This window comes from Pteropus medius, unplaced genomic scaffold (assembly GCF_902729225.1).
Source record: "Pteropus medius unplaced genomic scaffold, Ma_sr-lr_union100, whole genome shotgun sequence".
NCBI classification, from domain to species: Eukaryota; Metazoa; Chordata; class Mammalia; order Chiroptera; family Pteropodidae; genus Pteropus; species Pteropus medius.
In genome coordinates this window covers 16850271-16868813 of record NW_024350319.1, presented here as the reverse complement: position 1 = coordinate 16868813, position 18543 = coordinate 16850271, and the positions used below count along the sequence as shown (strand labels likewise).

Below are 18543 nucleotides of genomic sequence, written 5' to 3'. Positions count from 1 at the left end.
TTCTCTCCCCAACACTGGAACCCTGGGCTAGGGAGCCTGGAGTGGAGCTGGGGACCCTTGCTTCTCAGGGGAGATCTCTACAATTGAGATACCCTCCCAATTTTTAACCTCCACACATGGGAGCCTGTTCTGCATCTCGCCATCTCCTGTCAGTTTCGACATGGCTTCTTCTGTGTATCCTTAATTATAGGAAACCTGTTAAGCTAGACTTCAGGCCATTCTCAATAATGGTTGTTCCATAGTTTAGTTGTAATTTTGATGTGATAGTGGCAGGAGGCAAGCACAGCATTTATGTACTCTACCATCTTGACCGAAAACCTCGAGTTTATTCTTGACTCTTGTTTTTTTCTCACATTCCACCCATGACCTGTCAGTAATTCTTGGAATATCTATGTTCAAACTATATACAGAATCTTACCACTTTTCACAACCTCCTCTGTTACCACCCTAATCTATGTATGCCACTGTCATCTCTCATTTGGTTTATTGCAGTAGACTCTTCTTTGAATTTCCCATTTCTGCTCTTTATCAAGGTGATTCTATTAAAACTTAGCTCATGGCACTTCTCTTTTTAAAGCTTATCTAAGGCTTCCTGTCTCACTCAGATTAAAAGTTAAAGCCCTTACTGTAAACTGCCAAGCCCTACATGACCTGGCTTCCTCTCTCCCATTCCTTTCTTTGACCTCATCTCCTTACTTACTCTGCTCCAGCTACATTTATTCTTCATGGTTTTTTCCAACACACCAGGCACATTCTTGCCTCAGGGCCTTTGCACATGCTCTTATCTTCTGCTTAGAATGCTCTTCCTTCAGATATCCGTATTATCCCTTTTTTTAAAAAGTTTTTACTCAGTTGCCACCTTCTTAGCAAGGTCTTCCCTGGCAATTTTGTTAAAAAAAAAAACACCTCAATAAAATTCCCATAATAGTTTATATCTCTCTTTCTTACTTAATTTTTTGTTTCTCATATTTACCACTACCTAACATACTATACATTTTACTTATTTTTAGAATGTTGTCATCCTCACTAAAATATAAGCTCTATAAAATCAGGTATATTTAGTACACTCAAGCCTCAGTTCTTGGAATTGTGATAACGCATAGTAGACAGTCAAGCGTTGTAGTATGAATAGCTAATGAGTGTGATAAAATATAATTATCAAATAATTTTGAAGTGTTTTATCTCATCGAATAGTCTGAATTTTATATATTTTAGGAAACTTTCAAAAATGAGAATGATTAAACATCTCTTTCTGTTTTTTTTTCCTAGGGAAAACCAGGTCAAAAGGGGTATGTGGGTGAACCAGGACCAGAAGGCTTAAAGGTAAAACAACTGACTTTATTACCAGTTATAAAGTATAATTTTCAAAAAAATAAAATTGTGACTTTTATAAATGTAAACGAACACGTCAGATTTTATTCAATTCATTAATTAATGGGAGAACCAGTAATATGTTAAAAGGCATTCAAAGAGCATTTGAGAAGCTATATGTTATGATTAGCACACCACTTTTCAGTTCGGATGAGCCAATTGCATATATTCCATAACTCCATATCATTAGTCTCTACAGTATTGTTCAGTACAGATTAATCCAAAGTATAATATTTTCATTAACTTTTAGACATCAATCGAAGGTTTATTCTCCTATTTCTTTACATAAAACGTACATTCCTATCAAATTAACTATATATGGTACCCTGAACTTGATCTTCTACCTTTCATTAATCTACGCCTTTGTTTAGCCTTTGCTCATGCCATTCTTCACCACCAAAAATGGCTCATCTCCAGTGTAAATATTACCTATTCTTCAAGGCCCAACTCAAATATAGTTTCATAATCCATTATTTTAAATCATTAAAGTTTGGATTTTCAAAAAGTAATATGGTATTTACACTATATTTTGCTTAACATGCCAGGAGACTATGGGACAGCATCCCATAATTAGACACAATATTTCTGTGATGAAATGTAAGGATGTTCAGATTAATCAAAATAAATCAAGACTATAAATAGCCTCACTTAGCTGAGGTAAAGCATTGCTGTTAAATAAATTCAGATTAGGTCATATTTGCTACCAAATGAGTTGTGAAAAACTTTAGGTTTTCAGAGCTTTAAGGACTGTGGATTGTGATTATGAACATACTTCTCCAATGCAGCCAGTTGTAGCTGCACTAGCCTACAAGGTGCATGCTCCTATGATCTCCTTTGCTACTTACCTGTGGCAAGTATTCTGTACTGCTCAGCACTGTGAGATATCTTATCTACTGAAACAAAGAGAACATACTGTGGGCAAGGGCTTTATTTTTGTTCTTCTTAATATCTTCCACAGTTCCTACCATCTGCCTTTTGCAGATTACACTTCAGTAAATATATTATTTTTTAAATTTTATTTGTAAAAGTAACTTAAAAGTGATTAAAAGTCATAAATATAATGCAATTTAAGAAAATAGTTTATTACTATTTAAATGAAAATAGAGGAAAGACCACATTCCATAGAAATATTATAACAGAGTTTTGAATAACTGAGATTTGCTTTGCTTTTCTCTAGCTTATGAGTAGATAATTACATTGAAAATAAAAATGAAAGCAATATCATGAGTTATCTTGTTTGAAGAATAATAATTTTTGCAACTTTGTATTCTTTATTAACAGGGAGAAGTAGGAGATCAAGGAAACATTGGAAAGATTGGTGAAACGGTAAGCTTATTTTATGCTCTTCCATTTTTTAATCATCTAAAAACATTTTTAGGAATCATGTTAACCATGAACTGTGCTTATAAAATTCAGGATAAAAAATTCTTATTTATCTACAACAAATTTAAACTCACTTGTGGTATGACAAATAAAACCTACTATACAAAAGAGAAATGAGGGAAAACACAATTACTGACGTTTTCATCCAAATGTAAATTATATTTATGATCTTAGGAGCATTCTTCTTTCTAATATTCGGTCTTAAATTTCAGTTCTGATCATTTCAGTGTAAATTTGACCTTAACATTTTTCATTATTAAAAAACTACAAGTTATCAAACTACAGTAGTTTGAAGATTTCTTTTTTAAATTTGAAAGATTAGAGTAAACCAAGAGATAATGAATTAGAAAGCATACTATAATTTCTTTCCTCAAAAAATTTTGACTTATTTAAATTTACACTACTGCAGAAGTAGAAGGCTTCATGTTGTATTTGAATCAAATACGTTAGAAGTAATTTTATTTTTACAATGGGGAAAGCCAGCTAACATATTCTCCAACAAATGAACCTACATGGCATATATAAATGATATTTTAAATTAACACAAGACAAGTGAATTTACTTACAAAGTGTGCTGGGTTTTCACAAAGCAAATGATATCATTTAATAGGTTAGATAAGCAAATTCAACTCCCTATAACCTATTTTATGACAAATAAAAATAAAATTTTCTAAAAAATTGTTTTATAAGCTTAAGTAATTCAATTATATTTTCTGGTCTTATAGTAAAACAGTTATGCATTTCTGCTACTGTTATTTTTGTCATTAATTATTAATAAAAATAAAAAGAAGATCCATTTAGTCTTAAAAGATCACTGCCATACAAATTAATTCTGAGTCACTAGAAGGTGAACTTTTTGTTCTTTTTACTGTGAAGGGAAATTTCAATGGAGTATTTATATCAATTGATTATTCAAGGCTTCTTATCAAACATGACAGTAACTCATATTTCTCTAAGATCACTCAAAGAAATTGAATTCTGCCATTTTTGAGTGACAAATTGCTTTAGAAATATATATAAACTAGAGTTAATAGCCAAAGTTAAAATTCTAATGAAGAGCATCTTTTCTTAAAATAACACATATCAAATTTAAATCTAAGTGTTATTTACTTAATAGTGTTGGTCTAGGTCCACACAATATAAGAACCCATCATCATTACTATCAACAGAGGGACTAGACTGTCTAGGCAGGCAGTGAATTTCTGTTTTTGGAGGGACATTAACATTTATTGATCATTTCCTATGTGCCAAGCATAATACGAAGTGTTGTTTCATATTGTGGCATTTCACTTAATTCTCAAACAATTTTAAAAGACACATTTTGTTATTCCAGTTTTTAAAATGAGGAAACTAAAGCGCAGTAAGTAACATGTTCAGAATTACATACCTAATAAATTGCTAAACTGACATATAAACCCAGAGCTCTAAACTCAAAATCCAAATTGCAAATCCAAAGAATTATATCATGCTGGGGAGTTTTTCCCCCACCTTTATTGAGTTATAATTGACAAATAAAATTGTAAGATATTTAAAGTGTGTGTGATGATTTGATACACATATACATTGTGAAAGGACCTCCACTCCCCCCCCCACACACACACCCATCAAGTCAATTAACACAGCTGGGGATGTTTCAGTGTTAACTGAACAGACATTTGGCCCAGATGTTGTAGAGAGGTTTTAAGCGTCAGTTAAGTTATCAAACAAAAAGACCTTAGAATGGGAGATAAAGGCTTTTTAAAAACTTTAGTAGCTATATTGAGTTAATATATATAAAATGCCTAAAGAATATTTGTGGCTCTTGGTAATTCCAAGCTTTTATTTTATCTTATTAATTTCAAAATCTTAGAAATATGAGTCATCTAATTCAGTGTTCTGTTAAAACTCTCAAGAGATATTGGAAGATTTGGTGCACTTTTTTAACATCAATCTGATAATTTTGGGATATCTAAGGTTAATTGTAATCTCATAGCTAGTGTTTACTTTTCCCAATCTTTTTATATAGGCATTTAATTTCCTGTAGCTGGACCTCCTTCAGTTTTACTTGTTTCTTTCTAGATTTATACAAAGTAGAATCCAATTTGTGATAAAACCTGCCAAACCAGCAATCGCATCTATACTTTTTGTCTGCATACCTCTTACATTCATTTACTGTAGGCAAAGAATTAATTTCTATAAATGGACTTGAAATAAGTCTCTAATGTCAAAAGGTGCCCCCTTATCCTCTTCATTCTAGCATTCTATTTTTTTACAAATAAACTGATATTATCCCACCTTAATTGCTAGTCCTCTCTGTCTTTAATTTAATAGGCTGAAAGTATTTGAACAACTGTAAAAGAGAAAAAAAATGTATTTTTTTAGTACTGGTCAAGAGAGCAGAATTAGGATCAGTAGATAGACATTATAAGAGAACAGCTTTTTTGTAGGTAAGAATATTTTAATAGAACTTCTAACACTCAGACACTTTCCATAGAGTGATTCAATACCTCATTATTAGAAAGTTTGGATGACTTTCTTCAATAATTTATTCAGTAGCTATTTATATTTCTATTCAGGCACATTTATTGAACATGTGATCCCTGGCTTCATGAAACTTAGAGTCTATTGGAGGTTTGACAACATTAAATAAATAATCACATAAAGTAATATATAATTATAAACTGTGATACATCCTATAGAAGAAAAGTTTAAGGGACTATGACAAGGGTGCTGAATTAGGATTAAGAGATGAAAGAAGACTATTTTGAGGAAATGACATATGAGTTATGATCATAAAGAATGGTATAAGTTAGCTAAGGAAGAATGAGGAGAAAGAACATTCCTAGAATGTGCAAAATAACATACTTCCCACCTTTGCCACTTATGTCACTTAGAGAAATTACTTAACTTACTTAAATTACTTAATTCCTAAATATTTGTTTTTCAACAGTAAAAGAATGAAAATAATAACTATAGCGTTTCCTGCGAGGATTAAACATGGTAATGCATTTAAAGCATTTAGCACAGAACAAGTCACATATTAAAAACTTCATAAATGTTAGCAGTAATGGTGGAGGTGGTGGTTATCGTAATATGTGATAGTCCTAAGCACGAGAGCATTTAGCTGTTTTGAGGAACTTCAGGAAAGCCAGTGTGGATACGACTTTGTTGAGCCAAGGAAAAGGCAATGCGAAGTAATATTAGTGAAGGAGACAGGAGCCAAATCATTGAAGTCCATGTTTTCTACTTTAGGCTTGATCCTAGAGATGGAAAATCATTGAAGTATTCTAAGTAAGCCAATGACATGATTTAATTTGTGTTTTAAGATCCCTTCGGTTGCAATAGATTAGGAAGTTGGAACATGGTTGTGAGAAGCAAAAGTAGAAGCGGGTAACCAGTTAGGATGCTATTGCAGTAGTCTAAATGAAAGAGAAAGGTACTTGGGCTAGGGTGGTGGCAGTGGGCATAAGAAGAGTAGATATATTTGAGCTATATTTGAGGTGAAAATTTGAACATAGACTGTAAAAAAGTAAAGAATTCTAGTCAGTTTCCAGCATTTAATAGGCCTTTGATAACTAAACTATTTATGATTTATCAGAATTATTGTGGAAGCATGAGGAATTGGTATATATGATGTCTAAGGATAATTCCAATTCTAAGACTCTGCGACTCTTTTCTATGAATTATAATGTTTCTAGCTTTCCTCTCACCTGTTGATTTGGCTACTTTTCTCTGGCTGCCCCCCAGTTTCATTATGTCTTTCTGGAATTGAAGCAACCAGAACTAGACTAAATATTTTAGAAGCAGTAGCTCCACAGCCTTCTTCATGAGTGGAATGATAACTTCTATGTTTATTGTGATACTCAAACCATGCAGGCTTTTTCCTATAGCAGACAACTGGATATCTTTGGAAAATGATCAGCAGTCACTCTCAGGATCCTTTTCTGATCTGTTATTTTAAATATAAAATTTGGTATTTTTATTCTTAAAGCAACTTTGATTACATTAAGTTTCAGTTGCCACTTTTCTGCCCACTCGGAAAGATTCTTATGATTGTCTTATATAGTCTGGCCAATTGATTTATCTCTTAAAGTATAATCCAACTATTTGCTTTCACATCATTTATTCCTTAGTTTATCAATTTAGCAAGATTTTATAAGCTATCCATTGTGTCCTTTCTGTTTTTCTGCCTGCCCTTTGGTGTGCTAGTGTATAGTAAATGACTGATGAACAGAAAGGAAGAAGAAGAGGAAAGGCCATGGATAATCTTCAAAATCAGGTACTCCACTTCTCATGACAAAACCTTTGGAATTATAGAGCTACTAATGGCTGAGTCTAAGCTGTTTTATAACCAATTCATTCAAGACCAAATAGAGGTGGAGTCAAAAGAGGAAATACCAAAAATAAAAAGTCTATCAATGACCTATAATCTCATTTAATCTTGAAACAATCCTTGTAACATAAATCTTGTCATTCTATGTAAGAAAACTGCAGTTTGTTCAAGTTATGTGATGTGTTCAAATTCATACAATTAGTAAGCTTTTGAGCTGGGTTTCAAATCTGAATTTTCTACTTCCAGTTCCAAGGGTCTTTTCTCTGTGGCAAGCAATAATCAGTTTGTCTCGTCTTTAAATGGAACCTTGAAGTTCATCCTTGGAAATTGATGGTTAGAAATATTTGGAAATGGGCAAAATAAAGTTTTACTCTGTATCTCTGGCAATTAAATTAAAAAATATATATTGTTGAATATTACTAGTTTCTGAGAAATATTGAAACACAATTTAATGTGTTTATAATGGAATCGGGAAAGATTTTGAAGGATTTGGAAGATAATATTTTAGAAGTGCTCAGCATAAAACCTCATTTAATACAGTGATTAATTTTGCTGCTCTCTAGCATTACCATGAAATTGTTATCAAATACAAGTCGATAAAAGTTTATTTTATTTAATGAGCTCCATTTTCACTTTCATTAAGAAAAGAATGCGAGCTTTAGGAGGACCTACCTAAGCCATAAAATTGGAGTCACATTTCCTTGAGGAAAAGTCTCAGAAGCTGATAGCTCCATTTAGCCAGAGGAAGAACCAAGTAAAACACTATCGCTGCCTCTGTGTAGGGCCTCTGTAGTCTCACTGACTTTATCTTAAAAAAAAATTTCATCTACCCGCGCCCCACCCCCACACACACTGTTTTTAAGCTGCACACACCCTGTAGCACAAGTGGAAAGCTGTTGTGTATTTACTGCATGGAGGGAATGGTAATTTTTCTGAGATAGAAAGTTATATGAAATGTATATTCACCATACATTCCATCATGAGAAGGACGTTTACCTGAATATGATAAAAATAGCAACCATTTATTTAAAGTATGCGATATGCCAGAGGCTTTGCAAATATCATTGAATCCTCACAAATACCTAGGGAAATAAAAATTATTTCTGTTTTATACAAAAGACAACTTTTGTTTCAGAGAAGTTAAGAAACTTTTCCAAGACAGATAGTAAAATAGCAGAGAGGTGAGATTGAAAAAGAGTTGTCACTAACCTCTCTTTATCAACCTACATTCCTCTTATAATGATGTGAAGATGTCCAGCTATTTTTCTAATGAATATATATTGTATGAAGTTAGAGATTATGAGGCCCCAAGTACCACGTTGTGGTTTGAAAACTGTCTCAAAAACATGGATGTGTTAAAATTATTATGTTTTAGGATTTTATATTTGACATTTATCATCCTTGAAATGTGTAAATAACATCACTTATTTGATTAAGAAGCCACAGTGAATTGATTTCAGTATAGTATTAAGCTTATGAAGGTGTAGAAAATTAGAAAGAAGTAAAATCATTGAAACCAAAAGAGTTGATGTGGGAAGCATGTGGCCATATTGGTGGATATGGACAAAGAGAATATATGACATTACAATTCCAGGTAAATTGAAGAGAAATGAATTTTAAGAGACATTGCTGCTAAAACCCACCATTCTCTGAAAATCAGGTGCAGGTAACTCTGAGGTGAACTATTACTTTATAAATGAGATGTCCATAGTTTTTAAATCTCAAACATGAGATTTATCTAAGAAAATGAAGTCAACAAATTTCCAGGAAGAGTTGAGGTGCTTAAAAGGTGGAAGGATTTCTCAGTACTTTGGGTGATAAGATAATACTATTTTCCGGACATTTATAATATTTCTGTAAAAATCAAAATAAATTACTGGGAAAAGAACAAATACTCTATTAGATGTATTTCTACAGAACTTTTTTCTATAGCTATGAAAATTAAACGGTATAAGAAAATGATGACTACAGAAAATTGTTCATTCACAAAACCAAATATGATAAAATTACATTACATATAAATGATTATTAAATGGAAACCAAGAAAAATGTTAAAACATTTACATATTTATAAGATAAAAACTAAAAGAAAAAATTTCTATGTATAGGGAAAATGAATGATATTACATGATGCTGTGCTACAAGCTAAAATCACAGAAGTTATTGAATACCAAGCATATCTTGGATGTATAAAAGCTTATATACTTTGTTTTATATTAAGTACATTTATCTTTAATCTTTACTAAATATGCATTTAGTTATCATGAAAAGTAAAATATGCTAGAAAAAAAGAATAAGAGCCAATATTTATGGAGTAATATAGGAAACAAGGTGTTTATCATACATATCATATTAAAGAAAATAAACAAGAATATCTTTCTTAGCCTAATAAAGTTTCTCAGATTGTCCAAATTAGAATAGTGATAAACTGCTTCAAAGGAATCAAATAAAAGATAAATTACAATGAAAACTTGTAGTTCCAAATAAAAATAATATTAATCCTTTTCAGGTTTAAACATATAGTGTGCTTAATGCCTGAGCATTAAAGCTATAGTCTTCTGACTAAGGAAACATAACATGTACCTATTTTAGAATTGATAGAAGTAATTATGTTTTAGTTTCCTTGGCTCTTAAGGATTTACTCCTAAGGATTATTTTTAAAAAGAACATTCAATATAATCCTATATTTGAGCCTAGTATATTAAGATCCAGAATTCAAGTAAGTTCAAAGAACATTACCCTATGATTTGAAGTAAATTAATCATCTATAAGTATATGTATCTCACATATTTTTCTTCATCATGTACTTAATGTCTATGTTCTAGAAGTATATTATGATTTCTTATAGCCAACAAAAACTGAGAAAGACACTAGTAAACTTATTTATTTATTCTGTCACTTAAAACATACTTATTAAACATTTACTGTGTGCTTTATATACAATGAAATAAGACTTGATCCTCAAGTGAATATCTTGTAGACAATGAATAAAGAGTTATACACATAATTTCACCAAAATATTAGTCCTGTTATATAAGATACCCTAAGAAAAATTAGTAAAATTTGTTTTGATACCTATCATAAAGATGTATATGTTGATAAACTCTGGAATTGTCTGGCTAAAAATATGTTACTGTTCTTTTAAGTAGGAATACTATAAAGTGGTAATCACAGCTTCTGAGAAAATGGCAACTCTAAATTTCTATATAGAAGTTGAATCTCCTGCAGGCAGCACATACTTAGGACCTTTTTTTTTTTTTAAATCCATTTAGCTACTCTGTCTTTTGATTGGAGAATTTAGACCATTTACATTTGAAGTTATTGATAGTATGGACTTACTTTTGCCATTTTGTTCATTGTTTTCTGGTTGTTTTATAATTCTTCTGTTCCTTTCCTTCTCTCTTCCTTTGCGATTTTGTGATTTTCTATAGTGATATGCTTACCCCTTGTTATTATTCAAGATGTAAGCCCACCAGGAATTTCTGAGCAAACAGCTTGAGTGTGGTATTATATGACTCTTCTCTATTCTCCTGAAATCCTGCAATACACATAGAAAAGCAAAAAGAACAATGTTCTCATCCTTTAATAATTGAGACCTCAAGACCATCACCAACTGATTTGCTAACCACTGCCACAGATGCCCCATAGGTTGGTCTAATTATGGGGCAACTGGATATATACTGAGCTAGATCTTGCAGAAATGAGGTCAGAGAGCAGTTCCAATTTTAAGTGGCTTTGAATTATAAGAGTGAGATGGATAGGCCCACTTACGATTTCCTATAGATGATTTGAGTGACTATCTACATCTTTAAGTCTTGGAAATGCTCTCTGGAGGAATATTCATATAGTTTTTTATGACTTATTTGTTTGCTAAGTCACTATACTTGGTAGATATATGTTCCTCAAATACTGCTTCTTGTGAACATTGCATCTATATGCCTGTGCAGAAAAGAGTTAACATAGTAGGCCTGAGATTGTTATCCCTACAATGTCCTCCTTACAAGAATCGCTATCTTTACAATGACTCTTCTCTGGCATCTGGGAACTTGAATTTTCCCACCATTTTTGGAATTGATGCGAGTGCTTCTTACTAGAGTACCTAAACTGTGCAAACAATATGGTTTATGCTGAACACTTGATTTCCTTCTGAGAGACTAGAATTTTGGAATATTCTAGACAGAGGCTGCCTTTGTGACCAGCTCCCAATGAAAACCATAGGCACTGAGTTTCTAATAAGCTTCCCTGGTAGAAAATATTTCACACATCATGTCCCAACTCATTGCTAGGAGTATTGAGTCTTGTGTGATCCCTCTGGGAGAAGACTTAGAGAAGCTGTGCTGGTTTCTTTTGGACTTCACTTCATGTGTCTTCCCTTTGCTGACTTTCCTTTGTACTCCTTCATTGTAATACATCTTAGTCATGAGTATGACTATATACTGAGTCCTGTGCGTCCTAATGATCACAGAAGCTGGGAATAGCCTTGGGAGAACTTCCAACACAATATTCTAGAGTATCTGAGTTAATATTATCTCCATGAGAAACTTGAACAAAAAATAGAAATAGAAGTGTCTTGTTAACTTTCTCTTTATGCACTAGCAGCAGCAACAACAAATAAAACTACCACCATTTATTAAGCACCTCCTGTGTGAATGTTTCATCTTAGGCAGTTTTTATTTTTTAACCCTGACAACAAACATGTAAAAAGATATTTTTACCCTAAGTTTTACAAATGAGAAAGAAAAAATCCAGGATTAGAGTTTGAATCTATATTACCTCAAAACTCATGCTCTTCTTAAATATAGTATCTACTCCTTCTCCTTTGAATGCAATAATTATTTAACTAAAAGAACATTTTTATATGGTAGTTTTTATTTACTTTTCAATATTAAAAATGAAACAGAACTACTATTCAGTAGAAACTCCTATTTTTCTCTATGTTATATGCCTACTAACTAGCCAAATGGTGAAATACAACTACAGAAAGAAAGAATTCCAGTTCCTAGGGACTTCATGCTCTTTCTACAGGACAAAAAAAATAATCCTGGGTTCCAAAACCTTAGGATTAAATTAGATATTAAACATAAAATAGTACTGGCATCAATAGATGCTTCAGTAGTTGTTAGTTTCCATTTCCTAAGAAAATGCCGTGATGCTTGGATAAATTCCTTCATATTATTGTCTTTACTACTACATGACACTGAAATGTTTTAGATTTGTCTACCATAACTTGATGAGCACACAGCAGTCTCAGCAAATACACGTGAACTGAACTGACTTGAGTTGCCACCATTGTAAAGTATTTCAATCCAAAACTTATTTATTGAATTTCTGTCATAATGCCAGCATGTGCTAGATAATTAGAAAACCAAAGAAATGTGCTGATATTTATGTGTATGGTTTAAATTATGAAAAAATAAGGAAGGAAAAGCAGAGATCAGAGAACAAGAATGTCCTCAAGAAATGGTCTTCTTTCTTTAGGTAATGACAAATGATTCTGAACTTCTCTGCCATCTGGTGAGACTATGGTTCTTTGCAAGAGCACTTGACTGACACAAATGACATTTTTAGGGCTCCAGTGTAGGAGAGTATCTTTAAGATATGCTGCAGAAAAACCTGGAAAGCTCTGAAAGTTGAAGATATTATTGGCCATAATGAAATCATACTGGGTTACATTTCTCATTCTTTATTGCATTGTAATCTCCTTTGTATCATTTATTCCTGCTAGTTCTGAGTGTCTATCCTATATAGTTCTGGCTTCACTAAATGATTGGCATATTCTTCTGTGGCTTCGTTCTGTGCCTTCCAGACTGTATATGATGTTGCTCACCAATTCTTTGTGAACTTCTACAATTTCAACATTTTAATTAAGAATCCAGGACCCAGTCTATGGCCATGCCACCCTGAACATGTCCGATCTTGTTGATCTTGGAAGCTAAGCAGAGTTGTGCCTGGTTAGTACTTGGATGGGAGACCACCTAGGAGTACCAGGTGCTGTAGGCTTAGAAAAAAAAACTATCCAGCACTCAATTTGTATTATGCATTCATTAAACAGATATTTACTGAGCACCTGCTGTGTGCCACGTAAGGTGCTCAGCAGTGAGATGAGTATCAAGATGAACATCAAAGCGAACCCAGACTCTGCTCTCGAAGAGCTCACACAAGTTTAGAAAAATATTTTTTAATTAATAAGCAATGAGATTACAGAAAACAAGGAAAATCTATGAAAGGTCAAAAAGTCTGCCTCTCATAAATGTTGTCAGTAGCTTCTTTAGTGACATGAGTATCCAGAATGCTAGATACACTCTTTTCACTGTGAAATAAAAATATTCAGATTTTTTAAAAAAACTTTCATCTCTTTCTCACCTGTTCAAAATGTTTTAAATACCTTTAAGTACCTGAGTGCTTTTCATCTTCCTTATGGTTAAATTATAGAATTTTAGAACTGGAAAGTATGAGAGGGGATATCTTGTACATCCTCCATGCTTTTTAGAAATGGGAAGATGAGACCCAAACTATTTTATGATTTGATTCAGAATTAAAGATATAAACTGTAATTTAAGTCTGTAAACTAGTAATCCACCTATATCAGGCTGTTATTTTCCTCATTTTTAGGTACAGAGATTTTGGTGGAAGAGGAGATTGTTGGGAGGGATCAAACATTAGATTTTCTAATTTTAAAATTAGATTCTAATTTTGTCTTTAGATAGAGTTCACAAAAACTCAATACCTACGAGGTCTGCATGAAAGAAATATAGAACTAATTTAATGCTTTATATGTGAAAAAATGTGCTGTGATTATAAGCACATACTCTCCTCCTTGAATGATCCTGCTAGTTATTAGACTCTTAGGAAGAGCTTGCAATCCAAATGTTTTGCAACACAAGTGTAATAGCAGGAGAATTCCTCTTATTTCTCATCCAACTTTTTTTAAAAAAAACTAATAGCCTAAGAAGTTCAACCAAAATAGGTGATAGTCTTGTGCTGATAGGCAATTTATTACCTTTGATTTATTGCCAAGAAACTCATTCAAAAGAACAGAATATGTGAACATTGCCAGGCAGTTTAGTGCAGGGAGAACAGCACAGTTGCCTTTCTATTCTCTAGCTTCCCATAACATAAGTGAGAGTAAAAGCATCTGTTGGATAGACATTCTAAGCATATTCTTTTAATCACTGCCAGGCCTTCCTGAGGCAAAATTTTATTTTGAACTTTTATTTTATGAGTATATGTATGATCCAAGGGAATAAGAATCAAATAGTTGTTAGGGAAATGTCAGAGACAGAAATCCAAATTTGGATACTGAGCAGACCATTCAGTTATATCTTTTCGGAAACCTGTATATCCAAATGTCAAAACTCTGAAGTGGAGGCACCGTGATGCCAAAGTAAACTATCGTCCAATCTGGAACCGTTAAAATAATGAAGTGTTTGTATGTGTTTTAAATTTAACTGCCTGTGTAAAATATCCCAAGTTATTTATTAGTCCCTGGCATGTATTATATTCTTAAATAATGTTTGTAGACTGAATGAATGAATTTATTTTATGGTATTTCTATACTTTTTAAAAATGTTAATGAATGTAAGCTTTCTATATAATTGTCTTTTCTTTAGTCACCAGTGTCTATAGATAATATTATCTTCAATTTTTAGGTTAATTATGCACAGTCTTACTTTCAAAGACTCAGTAGATAGTACAGGTAAGGGATAATTATCTTTATTTACTTCTACTCCTAGCTCATTCCAGAAAAAAAATTAACAAAGCTATCTATATTCTATTTTTAGTAAATTGTGGTTTAGCATAATCTCTGTGCTCGTTTGGTTTATTTGAATTCCTTAGGCATTAGATATTGGTATAATAAAATTGTCTGCATATAATATAAGCTCATCTCACTTAATGGAAGAGAAGTAGGCTTGAAAGATTTTTTGTAAAATAAGTCCAATATTCCAGAAAACAAATTATAATAAGTTATAATTTTACTGCCAGTGTCCTCAGTCTTCGGTTAGCTCCAATAACTTTCATCCTCAGCCTATCAAGAAAAGACTTATCACTCAGTACAAATGGGAAGGGATGGATATCTCACTCCAGATGCTATCTCAGAGAGTCTCCCTCAGGTTGTATTTGAGTTACATCCCAAATGCTATTTTCTTGTACTTTGGACCTGGGAGTCAATCTCCAGAAATCACATGCATGGAATGAGCTGTTTCTTCTCTTAGAAAACAGGATAAAACATTCTATTTATCCTAAGAATGTTAGCAGTCATTATCCAAGTATTAAAAGTAGATTTAGAGTCTATACCTTAGTAGCCACACTATTAAGTGTGAGAGTTATATCTTGTGTTCATCAAACATAAAAGAACATTGAATTCAGTAGAGGTAGAAAATCCCCATGATTTTCCAGAACCTCAGGCTTTGGTTAAAAAGGGAATCTGCCTTGGTTTTTTAATTCAGACATACTCTACCTTAGTGACTTGCAGTCTTTTCAAGAATGAAGATCACTTTTACGTATTTAGAATACTCTCAGCCCCTATCTCTGGACTCACTGATGCTTTGCAGTAACTCTCTGGCCATCAGTGGTTTGAGTCCTACAGTTAAGGGAAGACTATAAGCACAATTTGAATATTCCAGAAGAAAACTGCTGAGATGGCATTTTGCTGGAGGGTACTTATTAGGAAGCAGCACTTATGGAAAAGAAAAGGAAGCAGGATTGTGTTGAAGGAGAAGTCACATTGATATAGGCCCCTCTAAGTCTCTACCATCCTGAAAGGAAGTTCCTAATCCTTTATAATCCATCATACTGAGCTGAATCACTGGGCTTTTATATCTTAACTCACGTAGTCATTGTATATGGGCCACCCTGGGAAGAGTGTGCCTTTGATCAAGAAGGCCCTCTGAAACCGAGACAAATCTTGAAGCTAATGACAGCTTGCGCAGTAAGTTCTTCTGCAAAGGAGGATCTGTGTGGCCCATCTTGGTCTTTACCACACAGCTTACTCCTGTGTCACTTGGACTCAGTTCTTCATAACCTTTCAGGGAGATGCTCCTTTAAGATTCTGGTATGTTTTCTTCCTGAGAGGAAACTTAGGAGTTAGTGGTACAAATTACAGCCCCTAATTCTGCAGCTAGTTTTAGGAACACAAATGATATCAGCCTACCCCCTCTTCCTGATGATCAGGATGAATTAACTGTGCCAATACAGTGACTCTTTTTCTTGTGTGCTGGTGCCTGGATACAGGGAACTTGAAGTACTCAGGGGCAGCTATAGGACTCTTACTGTGTCACCTGGTGAAAATGTGTCCTCTTTGGGGACCAGGGCGTACATTCTTCAGAGCTCACATTTTGTGGGAGTAGAAAGTACAGGGTCCTCTACAGAGACATTTGGAGTGATAGTAAGTAGGATTAATTCTGCTTCTACCCCTTCGTTCCAAAACCAATGAATATTTCCTGTAGGAGACACAGTACTATATAAATGTCTTTGATTCAGTGTATATACTTTTCATCCTATAGGATGATACCCTATCCTCATGAAGTATCACCTCCTAGCTGTACTTTAACTACACCATTCCAGTGCTCTGTCAGATTGGAAGCTTCTTGTTGTTGTGTGATCTAATTGTTAGATCCCATGGACATAGGCCCTCTTTCACACTTTATTTGCTGTTAAAGGGGTTACCCGGTCTGACACAATGTTTTGAGGATCCTGTATGGTAGATTAAACACTTTGTAAGCCCTCAGAGACCTGAGTGTAGTAAAACAAACCATTCCCAGAGTATATGTAATGTCTATTAGAATAAATCTTAAGCCCTTCCAGAGTGAACTTGTCCACAAGTGACTGGTTGATCGTCTGGAAGAATGGCATCATATCACAGGCTCAGTGTTATTTTCTGTTGTTGGCAGTTTGAATATTTAATGGCAACAGTAGTTAATTTATCCTTGTTAAATGAGAACCCTTGATATCAGGCTGATGAACATCTTTCTTCTCTTCCATGTCCCTTTCATTCATACGGCTATCATCCAGCACTGAGGTGACCGATGACCAACACTTGCTGATGTCCTTTCTGAGTCATTCTGTCTCTTTCCAAGTATTCTATTATTGACCATTTCTGGAATGGTCATTTAAAACAAAGACCTTTGCACTTTGTGTCTAATATACCCATCTATATGCCTCTTTCTCAAACCTGTCCCCAGTCTTATATTCTTCTTCCTTCCAATCAGCTGGGTCACTACAAATTCTCATAAATCTATGCATATTCTAACCTTGAACCACTTCTTCCCACAATGGAGCAATGCCGGAAACTCCATCCATTAGAATGATGTCCCCTTGCCACTGCACTCTAAGGTTCTCGTGAGTGAAACTATAGTTAGCTTCAGTTTGCACCTACATATTTAGTGTCTTGATCAGTTCAGACTGCTATAATGAAATACCATAGACTGTGGCTAGCACGACAAACATTTATTTCTCACATTTCTGGAGGCAAGAAGTCCAAGATCAAGGCACTGACAAATCTATTGTCTGGTAAGGGCTCTCTTTCTGATTTGTAGATGGCTGTCTTCTCACTATATCTTAACATAGCGGAGAAAGAAAAGGCTAGCTCTCTTCCTCTTCTTATAAAGAAACTAATTGCATCATGGGAGTTCCACACTTATGACCTAATTACCTCTCAAAGGCCCCACTTCCAAATACCATCACATTAGGGCTTTTGAAAAGACACACATATTCAGTCCTTAACATTAAGCCTACACACCAATAAACCAAGTTTGGATTTTTTCCTTCTCCATCAGCTGGTCATAAGGGATCCCCTACATAGCCAAAGCTGTCAGCTGACAAGATACACTAGTTGGGGATCTAGACTGCTTGTCCATTTAGTTTGCTTATAACTCTGCTCTGCTTATGTTTCACCCCAGATGGCACTGAAACTGTGTGACCTTATGTCTGATAAAATTTAGCTTATGATAGATTCAGACACATGGTCTCTTGGTGTCCCATGGGTTAGGTGCTCAGTTTCTACAAGAGCCTGGTAGAACACTGTAATTTGTTTTTCAAAACATATAATTCTCTGCCACAGATAGTATGGCCTTGCTCCAGAATCTCAGGAATCTGTGTTGTGTTCTTCCTATTAAGGCTTGCCATAAGCTCTATATGGCTTCCTTTCCCACCACCGATGTCTCTAATACCATAAGATCTGCAGGCTCATATGAACCAAGGACAAAACTGCTTACTCACAGCTTGAGAATTCACACAATTTCTTGAGGTCCTTGTCAAGGTGTTAAATCCTATATTTTAGAAGAGTGTTACCAAATTAATAAACTCTTCCACATCCAATTTTATGTTATGTTTATATTTTTTATATAATGTTATGGCTTCCTTAAAAGTACTTGTAGAATCAGGTCCCATGTATACTCTTCCAGGTCCTACAAGTACATAGTAGCTAGAATTTTTATTCCTTTGGGGAATAGTCCCTTCCTCCTATATCAGGCTCAGCA

At 33.9% G+C, this 18543-nt stretch overlaps 1 protein-coding gene and 1 pseudogene across 1 annotated transcript in view; both read left to right on the top strand.

Annotated features, from left to right (window-relative positions):
• Positions 1-18543, top strand: part of COL24A1 (collagen type XXIV alpha 1 chain) — a 288275-nt gene that overhangs the window by 139721 nt on the left and 130011 nt on the right. Inside the window, exons 24-25 of the mRNA XM_039838730.1 lie at positions 1270-1323; positions 2653-2697. Of these exons, the coding sequence (XP_039694664.1) occupies positions 1270-1323; positions 2653-2697 (99 nt within the window). The remainder of the gene's footprint in view (positions 1-1269; positions 1324-2652; positions 2698-18543) is intronic.
• On the top strand, positions 12949-13066 carry LOC120583486 (uncharacterized; annotated as a pseudogene).